This window comes from Morone saxatilis, unplaced genomic scaffold, assembly GCF_004916995.1.
Source record: "Morone saxatilis isolate NCDOM2014 unplaced genomic scaffold, NCSU_SB_2.0 Contig15, whole genome shotgun sequence".
NCBI lineage: Eukaryota > Metazoa > Chordata > Actinopteri > Moronidae > Morone > Morone saxatilis.
Genome location: NW_023339707.1, coordinates 19315278 through 19336835, shown reverse-complemented (window position 1 = coordinate 19336835; position 21558 = coordinate 19315278). Strand labels below are relative to the sequence as shown.

The 21558-nt window shown below is 40.3% G+C and overlaps 1 protein-coding gene across 2 annotated transcripts in view; it reads left to right on the top strand.

Moving 5' to 3' along the window:
• scube3 (signal peptide, CUB domain, EGF-like 3) overlaps positions 1 to 21558 on the top strand; it is a 72414-nt gene that overhangs the window by 8049 nt on the left and 42807 nt on the right. For both annotated transcript variants that reach the window (XM_035657117.1, XM_035657116.1), the window contains exons 2-3: positions 9287 to 9409; positions 13389 to 13514. In XM_035657117.1, the coding sequence (XP_035513010.1) occupies positions 9287 to 9409; positions 13389 to 13514 (249 nt within the window). The remainder of the gene's footprint in view (positions 1 to 9286; positions 9410 to 13388; positions 13515 to 21558) is intronic.

The window sequence follows — 21558 nt, the reverse complement described above, 5'->3', positions numbered from 1 at the left end:
ATAATTTTATAGACAAAATGATAACTTGATTAATTGAGAAACTATATAATGAAAATATAGGTAGTTGCAACCTTACATCCAACAGCAAGATTATAAGTGATTCACCTTTTGTCATTACAACTCACATTATCTGCTAAATGCAGGTCACCTGACTCATTGTCTCATTTCTGGTTTATTATATGTGTTTTCAGTGACAATTATTTCTCAAGAAGATCTGCCAGAAAGTTTTGCTACAAATTTGCACTTACATTTGAGCCTCCTTATGTGAAGGTAAAACCTTTCAGATTTTAGATTTTGCGCTCTAGTGTCTCCTTTACACAGTTTGATTGATATACCATAGGAGCAGTGATGGAGAGGCCAATGAAACACTCTATGTCTGTTTGATGAAGTGATTGTGCTGTCTCACAGCATTTAAATGAAGCATATATGCAGTCAGTTCCAGGCCACTGAACTTCACATTTCTGAGCTTTGGTAGTTAATCCCTGCTTCACAGCTTACACAGAGAACCATTCACTTTATACCTCAGTATGACAGGAAACAACTAAAAATATCACACTTGTGCTGTAATTGCTACGTTACCATCTTTATAGTTGGTACTGTATCTGGTTAAAGCAACCACCAATGAATGTAATTGCTGTGTGCAGAGGGGAGAGTGTCATGTCAGTTAGCTCTGGTTGTATAAATATAAGGTATACAGCTGGACTAAGTGCCACCCTTCCCATATATAAAATATGCTGCATGAGGCCAAGAAGTCATTAACAGTGGAGGACACATGCCAAGAAGGGTGAAAAGTCCCTTGAAAGGTACAAATGAATTTCTTGTCACTTCAGCTCCTAATGGGAAACGGTTACAAGTTATGCTCAATTATTCAGTGTGGTATGTATTAGACCTCCGACACTTAGAGCGTGTCATGTCAGCCTCTCTCTGCACTCTCATAGTATTGCTCCATGATTCACTTAATTACTGTAATAAGTGTTTTTCTTCTGGAGGTGGTCCGGAGGTCTGTGAGTCATAGTCTATTAAGGCCACACATGCGAAAGGAAAGGCACAGCACCAGATGCTTGGTCTATGATCAAAATCACAGAGAATGTCCATTATTTATTCAGAGAGTTTGAGCCAGAGAAATGTTTTATAAATGACACAAGGTGAGTCGACTTGCTCTTTACTCTGCAGTCTCCAGGCTCATCATTGTCGCTGTCAGTTTTGTTGGAAAGCACACACTATAAAATGCTCATGCAGGCATCAACAGATTGAAGAAATAGACACAAAGATCTTGTATGTGTTGGTTGGAGTTAGTCGAACTGTTGTAATGAAGACAAATACGCATGCATTATATATCTGCGTTTGCATAATACAGAAGCAGACAGTTGTAGAATAAAAAATTTAAGCAGTACATTATTATTTTGGACTGAAGAAGCTGAGCAAGATCTTGGAAGCTTTACAAAGCATCATAGAATATTACTAGGTCACTTTTTCCGCTGTTTGATTATGTAATTTCTACTTTTGATGTACTGACTGGCCAGATAATATATAGTTAGATTAGATGAGATAAACGTTATTAATCCCCAGAGGGAAACCTTGTTTATTGACTCCTTTTGCTATAGTGAAATATCTCTGAAAAAGGAAGCAGTGGTTGTGCACCAAAATATACACTTTGGCACTGGTTTTGATGTGTAAAATAAAGTGAAAATCAATGAACAAATATTTTGCACAGGATGAGCACACAAAATAATCCAAGAAGTTTGATTTAAAGTAAATTTTAATGTAAATTTAAAGAGGTACTCTAGCCACTTAATATTGCACTTCTACAAAGTTGGGAGGTTTCGCAAGAAGAATATTAAAAAATAATTGTCAAAATATTTGCAGCAGAGGTCAAGATATCCTGACATTTAGCCTCTACTATGGGTCAAACTTCAAAAACACTGACGCTATATTTTAACTCCACTGTGTGGCTCAACTCAACTTAACTTGACCTGCTTTCTTTTGGTTTTGCATTGTCAAAAGTTGTGGATAGTACCTGCTATTTTGTTTTTTGGTAACACTCCAGTTGAGGCTCCAGGCGAGCTGCTAAGCCGATACTAAAAGGTGGAGTGAAAACACAGCAGACTGGTCAAAGAATCGTCTCTAGAATTGTCACTAATGCGACACAGAGCACCCGGTCGTCTCTTCATCTGTTTTTCAGTAATCTTTTATCTTCTGCATTCAGCCTTTTCTGAAACACAGTTTGTCTCCTTGCTGTAACAGCCATCCTTTCGATATCCTCCACTGTGTTTGTGTTGTGTTTAAGATGCAGTTTCAAGCTGTTTTAACAATCAGCTAAGACTCCCATCTACTTTTTCTGCAGTGGAAAAGAAAATCGATAAAAGTAGCTACCTGTTGCCAAAAGTGAGTCGAGCCGAACCCTACCATGCAGTTGAAACACAGCTAAAATCCTACATCTGCATGCAGCTCAGTAGCATCTTTCTATACATCATCTGGGTTATTTTTTCAAACTTTGAAAACTGTTTTCCAGGCTGCCACAGTCCTGGATTATGAAATAAAAGGTGTAAATGCAGAACTGATCAAAGTCTGGAGCAAATGTAATTGCTGTTCAGGCATGTTAACATGATTAATTGGCGCTCTCCTTAAACTCAGCTTGCCATGTTCTTGCTTCATTTCCCTGCTACCTCAGAACCGAATCTGAAGGCTACAGTGATCGGTTTGGTGGACATAAGCCTACAGGGAAGCGGACCCGGGGTTTTGAAGTTGTGATCACAGTTTCTGAAAGCACAGGATCAGTCAGTGGTCATGATTCCTAAACATTTAGAGTGTGTGAAGGATGAGTGTAAATATCCCGAATGGAAGCAGTTGATATTTTTATTCACAACTTTTTAGAGGCTTGCTGGACAGCCAACAGTGTGTCCCTTCATTAGCTGAAGGGGATCTAGGCGAGGGGGGGGGGGGGATGCTAAATTTTGTTTTAATGTTGACGTCTGCATTTCATCAAAACCATTTTTTTTTTGGGAGGGAGGTTGGTTAGTCTGCTGCTCTGCACAACTTGAAACTCCACAACATTTTCACAGTGTGCTGTGATAATGTTGCGACAACCAGCTATAGTTCCTGTCCTTTCCACAACCTTGTCCTCACTGCCTCAGGCCAGCAGATTAAAGACAAGAAACACATTACATTAGTGCGTACCATATGTAGTGATGTGGACACAGACAGTATGCTGATTTTGGTGTCATGTGTTGTACATACACCTCATTTTAGAAAAGGTCCCAACAGCAGCTTTATGGCAATATGTGGGTGCATTATTGGTTGCATTATTGGGTACATCATTCAAAAAAGGTGTTTTTGTTACTTTACTGTCGTGTTACTGTGCAGAGTGATGTTTGTGCAGGGAACTGACACTAGAACGCTAATTTCACATTAATCTCCTGAAGAGAATCCTCCGGTGGTCTCTTTAAATGTGAGTTTAATTGAGGGGATTTTTTTTTTATTTGGGAAATACTTTTCTTGCTGTAGTTCCAGAGATCCCAAATCAATACAGATGAAATTAGCCATTTTTTCCAGACCTGTTGCTTTGCTTTACAACAAATGTTGTTTGTGAGTTAAACATCGTACCATCTTATGGGTCATTTACAGCAAATAGATGAAAGAGGTGTTACTGTCTGTTTTGTACAGTACAGCCATTGAGATTCTCTGCTGCTCTGTACCTAAAGTAATTATTGTGACCTTAACCCCATCCTGCTCAACCACAACCCTAAGTATAGTGTAAGTGTGGTTCTAAGATGGATAATTACAATACTTGTTCCTATGTAATTATACATAGAATGACAAACACTGTGATCCTAAGAACACCTTTTTATGGAATTGAACCCAGCACCCTTCCTCCTCTACCACAAGAAGCTCATGAAAATTAAAGATTTCATCTGAAAATGACTTTGTAGAGAAATAATGTTTTGTCTCTAATGTGTAACTGCAACTGTTCTGTCAGGAAAACGCAGCTGAATACTTTACTGCTCTCGCTGACTGAATGCATCACTTGGTCCATTTTTTTTTACTATTATTTTGAAGTTGGTCTGCAGGCAGCATGGGTAAAGCTACACCTATGGGTGTCCCAGCTCCACTCAGTCTATTTCTGTATCTGAAGGAAAGGTGATGGGTTGGAGGGGGGCAGGTTTGGGGCAAAGCAAACAGCGAGGGTCTCAACACTCAAAGTAAACATTAGCCTATGTTTGAACTACACACCTTCGGCCCTACAGTTCTCCCACACACTCGCGCTCTCCCCTCTGAGTCTTATTCCTGCTAACACCCCCTCGAGCCGGCCCAGCTAAATACACTGCTTATCCCAGGACCATCCCATAAATCAGTGAGGAAAAGCACCTCTGACAAGGTCTCACCTCCATGGCCAGCAACCCTTAGCTGGCAGCCGGCTATACTTACATATACATTACTTTGGAATAAATGGACTAATGGCTTTTCAGAGTAACTTTCCTAATAACCACCTCTGCGGATATACGGATGGTTTATCCAGCAAATTTAATACAATTATAATAAATCCCACAAAGCCCTGCAACCGTCCTACCTCCACCCTCCAAACATTTTGGACGCACGGCAAAGTTTAAAGTTTTATTGAGCATACAATAGAGCATGAATTGAATCGTTTTTAGGGGAGAGAAAACATGCTTCATTATTGTACGACTTGGTTTCAAACAACAAAATTGTTGAATTGAAGATTCTGAGAATGTCAGTGGGTTTAAACACAGATTCAAGCTATTTGTGGCATTGTGAATTAAGCAGAGGAGAGCTACAACAGCAGCAATATTCAAAATGACACATTCCCCCCGGAGGAAACTGTTTAAACATCTGAACATTTCCCAACATCTCTTTCTTCTTTGGTTTTGTTGTTTTGACTTTGTTTATTCATCCTTGTCTCGAAGCGCCGGCTTCATCCGCCGCTGCCTTAACTTGTTCCCAACAACTATGATTCCTCAACACGAAAGAATGAAAGAAACTCTCAATGAAAAACACAATCTTTTCATCTTGGGCATGAGTCAATTACCAGGGCAGCATTACTGAACACGCTGCATGTGTGTTTTCTTCTCAAGTGTTCAGAGAATCGTCCTCTGGACTGAACCGAGGATGTATTGATTCTGACATGTTTATTTCCATGGCAAGGACATGATTTCCAACAAGACCAGCACATTTAGCTTTTGTTGTCCATGTGTTGGCTGGAATGCTCCCAGTAACTTTTATGGGTTTTTTAAACAATGCTTTGACGGACATGGACTATTGTAGTTTGTGTGCCAAGATTTCTTAATTTTTATGCATTTCATATTGTGCAGCTCACACCAAAGGCAATGGGAATATTGGATTTGACACTAGGGTTTGATCATCACAGAATACTTTGCTCACTGTGTCCCGGTTAATTTCCAGATCTTGGTAAATAGATTTCTCACTGTAGGCAAACAGTTTGCACAAGCTGTTTCTTTATTAGCTGCTGCTATAATTGTACAATGCTACAGAAGTTAAAAGTAATATTTCCTTAAAGATGTAGTAGATGATGTTGTAGTGTAGATTTGCCCACCTTTATAATTTAGAGGGAGTTTTTTAAGGAGGGAGCTGCTTTTGCACAGTTGGTTACATAATTTCACTGGTTTAGGTGGTTTTACCAAACATAGAGGCTGTTTTGTTTGTTTAAAATCCTAAATGCATAGCAAGCTGGTCTGTCATCATTTACAATTTCACTGAAGTTATTATGTATCATAACATGGCAGTTACATAACATTAGAGATACTTAGAGCCCACTATCTGCTCTTTAACACTTGCCTGAAGCAATAACAGCATTAAACTGTTCTGGATGCAAATTTGACTTGAAATAAAACTGAGTTGTGCTGAAAACAGAGATATATAATCAGTGTTTTTTTCTGTATTATTTGTGCATATGTGTTTTAATTTCTTCCCTTTGAAAAAAAATCTTAGCTATACAAGTTAAGCTGATGTGTTACACTGTCAGTCATCGAATCGTAATTGTAGTTTCCGACTTCAGGCGTGTTTGGAAACTGTGTGTGTGTGTGTTTTGGTGTGTGTCTGAAAGTAAAAGAGTGTGAGTCTGCAACCTTGCAGTCTGGAAAGATAAAGTGAAATGATGCTCCAGATGGGAACATTAATAACAAGATGAAAAGAGGAATTCTTTGAGTTTCTGTCATAATGAATATTAATTACTACAGAGGCTTAGCACCAAGAAACCTGACAATAAGACAGATATTTTTTTGTGATTAATGAAAAATACTTCCTCACACGGCCTCTCCTGCTCTTATCATGGAAGACAGTCTGTAAGAAGAAAGGACCCAGGCTGCTCCTCAGGAGAATTCATATTGTTCTCGCATAATATAAATCAATACAAGGCTCGGGGAGCTCCTGCATCATTAAATGGCTTTGTGGAAACTTAGCAGGAGAGGAGCCACAGCTGTCCCAGGTGCTATATTCCTGCATAGAAACTAAAATACTATACAGACACATAAAACCTCACAAATGGTTACAAGAATGACAGCACTGTTCCAGAACACCTTAGCTTATATTACTTTATTTGGACAGCCCAGTGTTGATGTATAACTGTGTGTTTACTATTTTTAAACCTATAACCCTGACTCAGACATTTAGTACTCTTCAGCAAAGCTAGCGTGGCTCTAAGGTTGGTCTGGTGGGCAGTCTACCACTTTGGTCCAGACTGAAATATTAACTATTGGATGGATTGAGATGAAATTTTGTACGGACATTCAAGGTCCACAGAGCATAAGCTTCTGAATTTGGTCATTCTCTGACTTTTCCACTAGAGCCACCAGCAGTTGGCATTAAATTTGGTATAGACGTACACATAGCCCTCGGGTAGAATTCTAATTACTTTGGTAATCCCGTGCCATTTAATATAGCACTATCATCAAGTCAAAATTGAATTAGAAAAATGTTAGCATGCTGCTTGTCCAGTCTGAGCACAGCTGGTTCAACATGGTGTTCGGTTTGGCACTGACTGCTATTGTTCATCAAACATTTGTCAACAAGACAATTATACATTTAGCAAAGGTCGCTAAAAAAACGAGAAATTGAATCAAGAAGTTTACATTCTGCCTTTTTTCTTCTTTTTTTTTTATATTGCCATTGTTATCCAGACATAGCCTATAGAGTGAACCTCTCGACATACTGTTGAGTAAGGCTCTATATCACAGCTGAATTGTTATTTGCCTCATTACATTGTCTGATTTTGAATTAAGTTGACTTACTTACAAAACCTGTAAGTTCCAGTTTTATTTAGTATCTCATTTGACGTTGTCAGCATGCTGGTGTTGTTATTTTTTTAGCACAAAGCACCTGTGTGCTTACAGCCTTACAGAGCTGCTACCAGCTTTATAGACTTGATTCAGACACTTAATATTTTTCACACAATAATCAAGTATCGCTGGAACCTCTGACCTGGTAGCTTTGTGTTCTTCATAGAGTATTACCAACATTAATAAACTGCAATTGTGATGTTTCTAAAATGTTTGCCTAAAGATGTTAAAAAAGTATTTTATTGGGTATATTATGTTCAATTTTGTGACACAGATTTTCCACAGTTTTGTGCATTATTCGCAGTCACTGGCCTCCTTTCCACAGCAGACTTCATGTCCTCAAGGAATAGGCAAATATAGCCAATATGCTAAGCTCAGGGGTTTAGGTTGCAGGTCATTTCCCAGTGGAATCAGCCGGCTCCTGCAGAGGGCTTGTGATAAGAGTGGATATTGGAAGCTATGTAAACCTTGTTAAGCTGCCCTTCCCCTGTGTGCAGGGGGGTAATCCTAAACACCTGGGCTAGTTAACTGGGATCTGGTGGGATTAGTGGCTCCGTGAGGCAAACCAGACCATGCTTCTGGTTAAATCCAATTCCATTCTTATCTTTTCACATTCTCTCTTTTATAATTCAAACTCAATCCAGCAGTTACTCAACAGAGTTATTTTATCTGCCTTTATCTGTTCTTCAGGGCTTCGAGAACTAGTCAAGCATAAATGTGTCCTGGTTACTTGATTGAACGTCCTGCTACTGTACATTACATTTTAAAAGTTGAAATGTATGTTTTAGCCCAATTAAGGCTGCTTGTTTTGTTTGTCATTTAAAAAACAAAATTTGTATTGCTTTGGTTTAGCCATGCTAGCAGCATGTCAGTCTGTTGGTTGGGCCACCACTCTCTTCCAAACAAAAACATCTCAACAGCTACTGGATACATTACCATGCATTTTTATACAGACATCCATGGTCCATGAGTATGGATCCTGTTGAATTTTGTTATCCCCTTACTTTTCCTCTGCTATCACCACGAGATTGACATTTTTGGTTTTATTGAACTATTTCAACAATTCTAGGCCATATAATTTGGTACAGATATCAATGGCATCCAGAGGATAAATCCAAATTTTCATTTTACTTTAGTGATCTCCTGACTAAAGACCAAATATCTAAATAATACTAATGACATTCCCACCAGCCTCGGCTGTATATTGTGTTTAATTTAGTTTTTTGTGTCTACTTAGCAAAGGTTAACATGCTTAAATGCTAATGTAAGATGGTGAACATTATACCTTCTAAACATCTGCATGTTAGCATTGTCTTAGCATGCTGATGTTAGCATTTAGCTCAATGCACTGCTGTGCCTCAGAGAGCCACTAGCAAGACCATAGACTGTTTCCTTTTAGCCCAGTGAAGTCATTGTTGAAAGCTTCATATCAAGATATCATTATAAATATTGCATTTTTGCTGTTATTCAATAGCTTAGAGCAATGGCACCAGTTCAACCAAGTTTAACATCACAATTTTGGCAATATGATTAGATAGATAGATCACCTTTCATGGAGTCCACCATGTTGAACTGCCATGTTTCTACAATAGCCAAGAACGGACAAACCAAACACTGGCTGTAGATGGGGCCTTTCACATTTTTTGCGGCCACCATAGTTTCTCCTACACACTTCAAAGCCTGTTCTCATTCCCACGTCATCAAATAGAGTGGTGTGCAGTGTTCAGTTAGATGCAAACTTGAACTCTTGAACTTCACTGATAGATGCAACTGAATCCTACACAGTGGTCCTTTAACAAAGCATTACCCTTTCTCCACTCAAAGTACCATTTGGTCTTTTACTCTGAGTGGTCAAATGGAGCATGGATTTTGACATTTTGAAAAACCTCTTTTGTCATCTAAATATGACAACCATCATCAAGTATATTTCAGCCTCATCAGCTAACCACCCTCTCCCTCTTTCCTCCTCTTTCTAGACGTGGACGAGTGTGCAGAGGCGCTTGACAACTGCAGCATCGATGCCATCTGCCAGAACACCCTGAAGTCATACAAATGTATCTGCAAGTCGGGCTATAAAGGGGATGGCAAACATTGTGAAGGTAAAAGTCTTACTGGATTAATGCGGTCATTTTCACCTGTGGTTGGAGGCAGAAACCTCTGCTCCCCTCTGTAGAAGCACATGGGGGATTTTAACAGTAAACTGAAGTAAAAGCCACATTTCTCATGTTGAATTGCCTTATCTCTCTGAACGTAAGCCCCTGGGCCAGTGACAGGTTTGATAAGAACTTCTGTCTCACTCAACATAACTCATTAGTTTCAAGACTCTCCTGAAGAGGGAGGAGAGACGAGGGAGAAAGTGGCGGACGGAGGAAGGGGAAAGCCAGGTGCAGAGTGCTCCTTTGTGACAAGATGAAATGAAGCAGTAAATTTCCTACACATGTTAGAGGAGAGAATTAAGATAGCGGCTGAAACGGCAGTCAGAGACCCTGCCAAGCAGTCAGGGATATTTCCACAGCCAGAGGCAGACCTCGTAGACTGTCAGACACAAGTCTGTTTTTCTAGCCTTTTTCAATGTGCCCAAAGCCTCCGGATCATTATATCCCACAATTTTTATTAGTGTTATTACAAAACCATATTTCACAATGTCATTTTTTTCCTTACTATTATTATTCTTTCATTTACTTGACCGAATGTTTTTCATGGCCCTCTGCCTGTAGGTCATAAAAGTTTGCTTTATTGAATCTATTGTAAAATGTGTGCCAGGTTGGGTTTCCATTGAACTGACAGTTTGCTGATGGCTTCTCAAGGCTGATACTACTGGTAAATACTGGTAAAATTCAAAATTCAAAAGCAACATTCATAAAATAAGAAAGTTGTAGCTTTGCTCAGTGCTGCACTTATATGTATAAATAGAGTGCAGCAAAAAGCATGCAGACAATGAAAAAGAAAAGCTTTCTTATGTTTCTGTGCTGGTTAGCTTAAACAGCTCCTCCACCCTGCTTATCTTTATAGTCTATGGTTCAGATTTGCTCTTTATGTTTTGGTGGTCTAAATGTGACCTGTCAATAGCTGTAATTTTATGAGTCTGTATCAGTTGAAGCACAATCTTTGATCTTCAGGGAATGCTACTGATTTGTCCTCTGTTGTTAAATTATAGGTTCATATTTTTTTAGTTGTTCTGATAGTCAAGTTCCCATATGAACACTGAAACAGGTAAGCAGTCCTCCTATTTATACTGGCTGATAAAAGGTCCCTTCCTAGTGGGCTTTAAATGTAAGTGAAGGGCCTTGTTTTGTGCAGATTATCTGAAGCTAATATGAGGCTTCAGCAGTCTGATTTAGACAAATATTGAAGGTATCTTCCAAAGTTACTGTCTTTTTAATATAGAATTCCCTCTTAGAGTTTCCCTGGACTTTTCTTGTTGACCTGCAGTGGTGGGATGGTATCAAAAAGGTCTCTGTGGTCTGTGAAGCTTTTCTGAGGAACTTCAACTGGCCAAATATGACAATGAACCAAAAACACACACAGAAGTTTTAAGGGCAATGTAGTTTAAAAAAAAAAGTTTTTTATTGTCAATGACTTTATAAATGTGATTTCCAATAGTTTTTTCATACTGGCTTTTATTATTATTTATTTTTATTGTTGTTTTAGAAATACATAATAATGATTGTTTTTAGTTTCTGCTTTGTCCTTCTAAGAAAAAAATACTGATCGCAGTTGGCTTTTATGATTTAGATTAGTAGACGTTGAAAACACCAGGGACAACACTGGAAATAAGTCCAGGACCATATCTTTCTGAAAAAGTCTGATTATATTGTACTTTCTTACATATTAGAATCTTAGTCAGTAAACCAAACTGAAAGCTGACTATACTGAGTATTAAATCTATTACATTTCAGCCTTAATATGCTTGTCCAAAAAAACAAATCTGCATCTTGTAAATATAAGGGGAAAACACATCCTGGCTTAGGAGGACGTGACAAGCATCGAATAAAAACAAACTGAAAGCTATTGGAGAAAAATCACTTTTGTGTTATCATGTGGTGGGTGTTTCAGGTTTAGAGAGGAGTCGAGAAGTGATGGGTGATTGTGTGCCGTGATCGGGGAATGACAGAGATGTGTGGGAAGCAGAGAAGCAGGGAGCAGGAGAGTGTTTCTTTGTTTCAGTCCCATCCCTCTGCTGTCAAGTACAATTAAGCCCTGAGTGAGACAGCCTCAAAGAGGAGCTGAACGACCGGGATCATCGGCCCTAAATGGGCCAGTAAGTGCTGTGTGGAAGTGCGCTGTGTTCTCCATCCACCTTGTCTGGGTCTCCTCAGTACGAGTCCCTCAACCATCATCATAACCATAACAGACAACTCCACTCTGGCTGTCATACCAATCTGCAGTCTCACTTTATCTTTTTGCTTCTGCTCCCTCATTTATGTGTCACATTTCTTCAGTTTTAGCTACTAGGATTGATGAAGGGTTAGATCGATTTAATGCTCCGATGCTCAAAATTTGCCTTTTATTAAGTATTGGACCAGTCAGCCTGTAATGTTAATAAGTCAGTACTAATTTAATGGAGATTCCTTTCTGGCGACGTACGTCTCACGCATGGAATAGTTTAATTTTCCATAAGAACTTTATTTCCTTATTACTTTTAATTGTCCAAGTATGTGTTTTGTATAAATAGACAATTACGTACTTATAGCTGCAAATGTTACAACTGACTTCATTCTCTGGTACACGGCAGAAAGCTGTGGGTACCCCATACTGGACAAAAAACTGTTTCAGAGGCTGATACATCCTGCCAACAATAAAATTCCAAAGCAATGGAAAAAACAACGTTTTGGCAAGAAAGTGGCAAAAAAAAATTGGATATTAAATATGACATAAAATCAGTATTAGGCTTTACAAACAAAACAATATCAGTGTAGCTCTGGCATGTACCCAAGTTACATCAGTAACAGGTGAACCAACTAATTACCACAGCTGTTGTCTTGTACCCTGTTTACCTCATAAGAGCTCTTATGAAAGAAGAGATGAAAAAAATAATTTTAATTATCTTTATTACACCAAATGGCTTAATTGCACTTTGGAATATTTTGACATTTTTATGCTTCTGCTTTCTCACAGAGAGTTAGATGAGAAGATTGATACCACTCTAAGATAGGTTTGCAGCGGTATGGCGATACTGTGGTCACGCTGACATTGTATGCAACCAAGAAGTCGCTACTCTGCACAACCCCTGTGTAAAACCCAAAGGAAATGCTTATGGTTTTGAATAGCGTAGACAACAAGGTTCAAGTTATTCCCGGTGATCACATTGAGATTAATAGTGTCAATATTTTTGACAAATGGTTTAGTGATATAACCATAAGAGAACTACTGAAAGTCTAACCCAGCAGCTGTTTTCAAATGAGCCCCTCACCATGAGGTCAACTGGTACACAACATGGAACACAGTTTCTTATCGCCAATAAAGTGAAAGAGGACTCCTTCACTATAAAGCAAAGATGCCACCCCTGTAATGAAAGAAGTCTGCAAATACTGTCCTGCGGTAAGGAATAGGAGTCTGTAGCACACCTGTTCGTTATGTTGTCCAAATTCAGGAAAGATTTGGAAAACTACTTGACACTTTATACTACATACACTGTCGGCTGCTCTCTTAGGAATTCCAAAATTCATTTCATTTTAAATCTTTTCAACACACTCGGTAAAGTCTTTATCCTCAAGAAAAATAAAAGAAAAAAGCTATAAAATGCATGACATATTTATCAGAATATGGGATTGTAACTTTGTGACATTTCATTGTAGAGATTCATTCTTTTTTAAACTCCATTTACCTCTTTAGTTACCTTTATTCTCTTCATTGTATATTATTTAATTTATTCAGGATATTAGAAATAATTGAAGATTCAGGACTTATGTTACATTTGTCTTTAATTATTGTAGTCAGAATATTGCATTGGCAAAAAAATAAATTGTAAAAATATTCTTTTAAGGCTGCTCCTACATACTAAACCCTAGCCGGATCATGATTGCTTTGAGTTTTAAAGGACCCATTCTCACATCCTTTTGTATCCTCTCTCTGCAGATGTCGACGAGTGTGCAACTGAATACAACGGTGGCTGTGTCCATGAGTGCATCAACATCCCAGGAAATTACAGGTGCACATGCTATGATGGCTTCCGCTTGGCACATGATGGGCACAATTGTCTAGGTGAGTGTGATGTTTGAGAGTGTGTGCACTTAACACAGCATGTGTGTGTGTGTGTGTGTGTTGAATAGACCTTTCCCTACACTTTTTCCCTACGCTGACGTAATTATGTAGGAAAACATTGTTCCATAAGAGGCTTTTGTCAGGAGAACGTGTATATTAAGCCGCATGTGTCAAATTTCAAACTCAGCCTGACATAACCCATGCGGCTGAATAAATTCTTCTCTCTGCGTGTCTAAGGTCACATCATGAATGGTAATATATGTTTCAGGGCTGAATTGAGCTCTTATTATACTGCTGCATTAGATATTAGCTATTTCTTCATTTTACATAACAGGTAGTCTCAAAATGTGTTTTCACAAAAGAAAAAAGGCGATATTTTTTAATAAGTCTGACGAAAAGGAGTGAATTTATGAAGATCTTGACCCTGAGCTGGGAGCTCTGAGTGAGGCGTCAGCCGACCATACTTTCCCATGGTTTAATATTTCACCAGCGTGCCATTTATATTAACCTCACAGAGAACGCATTACACTTAAAAGGTTATGAAATGAAGGAAAAAATACCTTCTGCTGCTGTGAGCTGCTAAACATAGACACCATCTACCACCACCCCAGATTCAGTCTTTCTGTCTTTCTCCTTCTCTCCCATCCTACATTCCTTTTGGTTTTTTGTAACCACGAAGTCAGACCCTGCTGCTCCTCAGAAATCATCTCCTTCTTGGTTACAATCTCAGCATGATGCATTTCACTTGATATTGAAAGCCGACTCATCCTTGTAGCTGCTGTGAGTTTGTTGTAGAAGAAAGTAACGATGACTTGCTACAGCAGATTTCCCATTCAGGTGATGACAGAAAAAGTTATCAGCACTTGACAATGATTCTTTGTAAAAGGGCTTTTGCATGCGGGCACTCAAGGCAGCACACTCATATCAATCCCACATTTACTTGATGAGGTGGGATTAAGGCACACTGGAATGGAAAACACTTGCATCTTTAGATCGATAATAAACCTGTTCTGACTCGACGATGCCCTTGTGTCTCAGATTCTCTCTTTCTCTCATTCTTACTGTATTTGTCTCTTTCTTTCTCTCTCTCTCTCTCGCTCATGCGCTTGTATCTACAGTGTAAAGCGGGCTATTTTCCAAGCAATTTAGCAACAGCGTTCAGCTGTGCGTGGATCATTTGCTGTGCTGTGGATCAGCTCCTGCCTTGCGTGCAGGTGTGTAATTGCAATATATGGTTGTGTGGCTGCTGCTGTTGCATCAGACAGACTTGCATCCATCGATCCCTTTGATATAATTCGTCATAGTGAAACACACACTATCAAACAAACTTTCAAGTTTTTAACTTCTTCTGCAATGTTTTTTTTCCTGTAAATGACCTGTATGCAAGAGGGAAGAGGTTCTTAGGAAGTCTAAATTCCCTTATGTTCCTGTGAAGATAGATCCAATTAATTATTTAATGAGAAAATATTTTTTAATCCCAGCATAGCAAACAGAGCACAAAGACACAACAGATGGTATATATATATATATATATAGCTGTCAAGTACAAATCCAACTCTTGCCTTGAGACCTGAAAGGACTTCTTTTTCTTGAGAATTTAACCTCATTCTAATGCCTCAGCTCTGCAATGCTAAGGAAATAATCCTCAGCACAAACACAAGAGAGAAGAGGAAGAGGTATTGCCGATGTTTCATGTTAAGGCCCTAGCTTCCTCTTCCAGGTTTAAGCTTCTTTTGGCCCCTGAGAAAAGATTAGTCCCCTTGGCCCTGGAGTGGAGAGCAGCTAAGCAGCTGGTTCCCAGACGAGGTCAGACCCTCAGAGCCCTTATAGACCAGATGTGCCCGAGGCTGCGGAGGAGACATTCACCTGATCCTCAAAAGTTCACACGGAGTTTAAAGTCTGAGATCTTTAAGGAGCTTCTCTTTGGATATACCCCATGTTGTTTTTCCCACAAAGCTTCAGTGATTTTGTTTTATTCCTTCTGTTTTTCATGGTTACAGTTGAGCATAAACTCCCAGAGGTGTCCATAACTTCCTGCTCTCGGCTCTCTAAGGCTTTTCTTTAGCCAGCAGGCACCGGTGCATGTGTGTGACTGTCAGCTCAGGGACATGAGTTAGGCCAGCGCACGCGGATCCCTGTCGATGTCTTCTTTGTTTGCTCGCTGCTGCACGTGCCACACGGCTCCTTGTAATTGGATGTGTTGGCAGCATAATGACATTGGGCGGTGGCAGAAGGCGGCAGAGCGTGAAGCAGAACGCTGCCTGGTGCGCCTCACCGGGGACGCTCTGGTTTCTGAGGTCTGCCCTACACCCCACAAAGATGTCAGGGAGTCAGCAAGGTGGAAGCAATGTAATATCACAGCACACTGCTCCTGTCTGTGCGGAGTGAGATGTCACTCACTGTATAATTTACCTCACAGGGAGCTATTGTGCCCTCTCAAAACTCAATGAAGAGAAGAAGTGAAGCATATAAGAACTTGATTACATCTTTTATAACTGTCATGACTATTATCTTGCAGAGGTAAGGGAGGGATGGTATTTAATCACCACACCTCTTTCATGGCAACGCTGTAGAGGATTTTTACAGTCTTAGGAAAAACAGAGGAATCAATGTCAATTTAATCCAAAACACACATCCTCTTTAGAATGAAAACCAGATGCAGGAAGGCTATTAGTTCCCCACTGTAGCACCACCGTCCCCACATTTATGACCTATGTGTTTTGTTTGAGGTCCTACAGAAACCTGAATACCCTCTTATCATTGCTGGTTCGTTAAACTCTCTCAAGTAGCTTAATATCATATGCATCTGCACAAATACTTTCTTTACAACCACAAATCACAACATTTCACTTCTATCTGGAACTAAAAAGACACAAGTAAAGAGATTTCTTATGCTCCCATAAAGTGAAAATGCCACAATCGCATGCAGTGTGACTCACTGGGAAAAACAAAAGCAGGCTTGAAATAGACATTACAGATGTTTCACTGACTGCCACCATGCTGTAAAGGACATGCTTTTGTCATTGCTTTGTTTGCCTATATTCATCTGCTCTGTTAGTTGTACATGTTGCTCCCGGTTGCCAAAGAACTGATTTGGGGGTTTTGGGCTCCACACACGCATCTTAACAGGCCATGTTCCTTTGATTTCTATTGACCAACACTGATTTGGTTTGTATTGATTCAGCAGAGCTCAATTCCCTGTGCAATCTATAGGGAAATGGATGCCCTTTTACTTTAACCTTCCCCAAAGACATAACATGATCTATAACACAAAAGCAATGTCATTACAGCTTCAAAATGGGCTTTTGAAGAACAGTTTTCAGGAAGCAACCAAGAAAAGGTCACATCTGTTAACACTGTTTAGTATTTTGTTAATGGTTGTAATAATATAGTGGCATTGCTTTGTTTTTTTGCCAATCGCATTGAGAATGTCCCTCAGAAAAAGCTTCATCTGTCATCTGCCACAAAGTCTCTGAGTCTTCGCCCCGGCTGAGCCTGTATCCTTGCTCTTGTAATCCTTTGGGATCATATTGCAAGGTTGGCTAATCAAACAGGAGGTTTCAGACTGATGTATTATTGACCAGGTCCTGATGGGAAAAAGTAGTAATCAAAGAGCGTCACGCTGATTTGCTCCACAGCCTTTACTGCGCTCTTCAATGGATTCCTTTTAAGTGCATTGGCCACTCTTTCACGGCAGTAATGATAACCTCCGCACCCTTCACTTTTGCTTCACCTTTAACTCCTGAATATGTAAGATTGAGTTGGGGGGAATGATGGTCTGGTTAACTCTCTCCCATCAAACCCAGAGGAGTTCAGGATACTACAGGCACTGCTGGGGCTTAGTACTAACCCTCCTCACTTCCCCGCTGCAGATGCAAATACCCCGCTGTCTCCCCAGTTAGCAGTCACTTTGCTTTTGTTGTGACATGCACCGATCGGGTTTGGACAAGAGAGTCTCTCCACAGTTCAGAGGAGAGGAGCTGGAGTGATGAGTTAAAGGACGGATTTGAGATAGGTGCATTAGCTGGCTCCTGAAGACTATATCAACACACTCACTCTCTCTCCTCTCAGGATTGTTCAGTCCCATCCACCATGAAATGAACAATTCCAGCTGAGCCCACTGGCAGGGCTTTGGGGGAAACTCAAGCCTGAGATTGGGCTTAGGGACGTAAGCATGTAGCAGACTGGGAGCCATCAGACGTCAGTGCAGGGCCTCTCGTCTCCTTGGCATAAGGCTGTCCACCCAAACACTTATCCTGGGGTTTTGTTTTTAAAATACTTCCAGACTTGTTTTGGAGGAACACAGAAATACCATTTAGCATGATCTTAGCTCATAGTTTTTTATTTAGGAAAGAACTCAGCGAGAGATTGGACGTAGAATCTGTGCTTATTTACCAAAATGGTTACCTGGGAGACGGACCCAAAGTCTAAAAAGTCTGAGTTCAATCAAAGCTGTATTAGTTTTGTTTATGTAATAGTATAAAAATCGTCCCTCACTTCTGATTTAAGAATGAGACACTACAGTAAACAGAGATTTTATTCGTGTTTGCTTAGCAAATGTGAATCAGTTAGCTAAGTTAGACACAGTGGGTCAGGCAGACAGGAAGTGCTGGAATAAATGAATTGTTCAAAGCTAAATACTGTAAGTGTCGATATGCATCAACTTCCATTTTGCAATAGTCACCCACACTTCTATGATTTAGGGGAGTGATTGTTCTGCAGATGAAAGATCAGGACTTCCTGCAACATTTCAAATTATACAACTTCAGCTGACGTGTGTCAGACTGAGGCTGTGTACTCAGATGTCCTCGCAGGCCGGGTTCAAACCTGGCTCCTTGGTCACTGTTCATTCAAGTGGGTGAAGCAATGCGCTGTGTCACTGAACTCCAGAAGCAACAGAGAAAAAGAGGAAATCCTGTAATCCTGTTTAAAATAAGAAAGGATCTTGTTTTAATTGGAGCTGGCTGTGTATGTGCCACTCCTTCCTCACTGGTGCCTGCTCATCTACCAGAGCAGGACAGTCAGGCTCTGCAGTCCACCAGCTGTTTTGCTGCCTGTCGCTGCACATGGCTCCGATTTGCTGCCTTATTAAAGAGTGTGCGCCTCTTTCACTCCTGTAAATTAAACGCGCAAAGACGCCAGTGTCCGTCCATTCACCTCCTTGTCTCTGGTCTGTCTAGACCACAGAGACAGTTATGTCTGATCCAGACAGAAGCCAAGCAGTGGGATGGATGGACAACTTTGATGACAGACAGCAGTAGTTTTTCACTCTACCCGTGGCAAAAAAAAACAACCTCTGGGTCAGCAATAAATGCCCCCAAAGTCGCTGAACCTTTTAAAAAAAAAAAAAAAAAAAGGAGAGCAAAAGAGTTGAGCGTTTCTGCAAAATACGAGTTCAGGAGTTTCTGTAAGGCAACCACCGTGTTTACATGGCTCTAAAGCTCTGCGCAAGGCCAAATGTTATATATACAGTCAAGGCTATCTGAGAAACCAGCGGACATGGCCTCCGCAAACACAACCAATCTCTTAATCTCTCTCCGTTTGAACCTTCCTTTTCCCTTCGTCTCCTCGAGTGAAGCAGGGATAGAGCAGAGACATGTCTCATTTTTCAGAAGTGAGGCAGCCCTTTTAACTTGATTAAGATGGGTTTTTTTTTCCATCCTCTCAAGAGAATTTTTAAAAAATGTTTTAAGTCCAAATAACATGAGCACTTCTCCTGGCCATGCCAGAACCCCTTTCCGCTTGGAAATATTTGCTTTGGACGCCAGCCTTGCCCAGCACACAACACAGGCAATTATGGGAGCTATTTAAACAGGAGAGATCTACTGACAGGCGACGCCTCATTTGGAGGGATGAAGGAATCAGGAAATGAAACCTTCATTGATGCGCTGAGGGTATGGAAAGAGAATTCCCCTAGGCCCTTTGAGGCTGGTTGCATTTCTCATGGGCATTTTGTGCATACGTTGAGGACTGTTGTATTTGTGTAGCCTTTACATGTTTGAATTTTTGGGGTTTGCATGTGTGAGAGAGAGAGAGAGAAAGAGAGAGAGAGACTTTAGATGTGTTAGGATGTTTTCCCATATGAATTGTGGACTTTGGGTTTTGGTGCCTGCTAACAGTTTATCTGCAAAGGTGCAGCTGTAGGTTGTTGGCAGCTTTCGTCAACTCGAAGGTCTTTCTCTCTCCCTTGCTGCCACTTTCATGATCGAGAGATGAGACCATGAGGTCAACACCAAGGCAGCCACACAGTTGAATGAAAGTCTGCCCAAACTATATTTTTCTAAACTGTCCTTTACTCTGACTTGAAGTCTAAATGTTAACTTTGCAGAGCTTTTTTTTTTTTTTCTGAGTGCACCGCTTCGCCTGGCTGCAGAGTGATGCTTTTCCCATCGACCTTAACTGACATGACACATTGTTTTTAGAGGAAAGAGACAGTTCTGCTGATGGAATGTGAGAACAGGACAGCAGACTTGGCAAGCCGACGTGGGTCATGAGTGCTACCTGCCACTCACCTACTTATCAACCCCAGAGGATTCTGTCTAGCCAGGTGCCACTTTGTGAGCACAGTATGCGTGTGTTTATGCCTTTGGTAAATCCACATTTGTCTGCATTTCTGTGTGGAAAAAGAAGAGGACAGAGTGAAGTTTAATTTCTAACTCTGCCGGGCTGAGAATTCCCCAGAAAGGAAACTTAATCTAGAGGCCTTCTCAGACTGGACAAACAGACAGTAAATTAGTTTCGCATGACGGTTTATTAAAAAAAAAGCCTTGTGTATACAGCGGATTATTGATGCATCGAGCAGAGGGATGGATAAGGTTCTAGTGTGGTCGGTAGTGAGGGACAGAGCCCAGGTCTCCGGGGGAAGAGGGAATATGGAGTGTCACCTCCAGAGCCACATCGCAGTCACGCACAGGGGAGGCCAGGGCCACTAAGCTCCGCAGCACGCCAGGCAAATAAAAAGCAGCGAAAAAATGACATTGTGCAAGATCTTTCATGTTGAAAATAAACAAATATATCAAAAGATTTATAGATGTTCCGCTGCTGTTCATTTGTTTCTTTTGTCGAGTCACACAATGAGTTGGAAAAAGTTTTGTGCCGTTAGGAGAGAACAGCTGGAAGTGCACAATTCATTATCGTTGGAAATGAAGTCAGCAACTCTCGTTTGTGGTCAGTTTCCCTTTCTTGCCCCGTGGCAGGACGAGGCCTCAGGCGACACCTTTGTAAATGCTCTGCCTTTGTACGCACTTGAGGTGGATTCACATGGTTGCTCGTTACCCTCCTGCTCCCCCTCCCCTCCTGTCTCATACGCTTTCCTCTTTCCATCTCTACTTTTCCTCTCCCTCCTCCTCCTCGCCCCCCTCCCTTCCTCCCTCTCCCTGCATTCCTCCCGTCATGGGGCTGACAGACACTCGTCATCAGCAGGTACTCTGGTCCAGGTGGATCAGGTTTCTCACTTGCCAGGAGATTGTGCTGCATGAGCATTTTTATGGCTTAGTGCTGCACAGTTGGAGGTTTTCAGTGCAACTCTGGTGTGCTGCCATGTCAGATAACCTTTAAGACAGACGCTGCCTCTTCAGACAGCTTAACACAAACTCCTCTGGCTTTTCATAATATCCAAACACTCTTTTTGTGCCTTGTGTTTTCCTTTTGTATGACATCTGCAGTCAAACCACAACCTCTGTGGTTGTTTTACTTACTTTATTATGTAAAGTATTATAAATAAATAAATAATAAATTATAATTTATTATTAAATCATTAAATCATTTTCTAAAATATTTTTTACATTTCGAGATAACATTTCATTTATAACAGAAGGGAAAAAGAAGCACTTTTTAAATCTAAATGTTTTCAGTCTGTGGTAGGTTTTTTGTAGTTTTTTTTCAGTTAAGCCTTTGGCGTCAATTAATTAGTGGTGGAATGTGACTAAGTACATTTACTTAACTACTCTACTTAAGTACAAATGTAGGTACTTTTGAGTATTTCCATTCAGTTCTGCTATTATTCTACTCCACTACATTTATTTAACAGCTTTAGTTACTAATA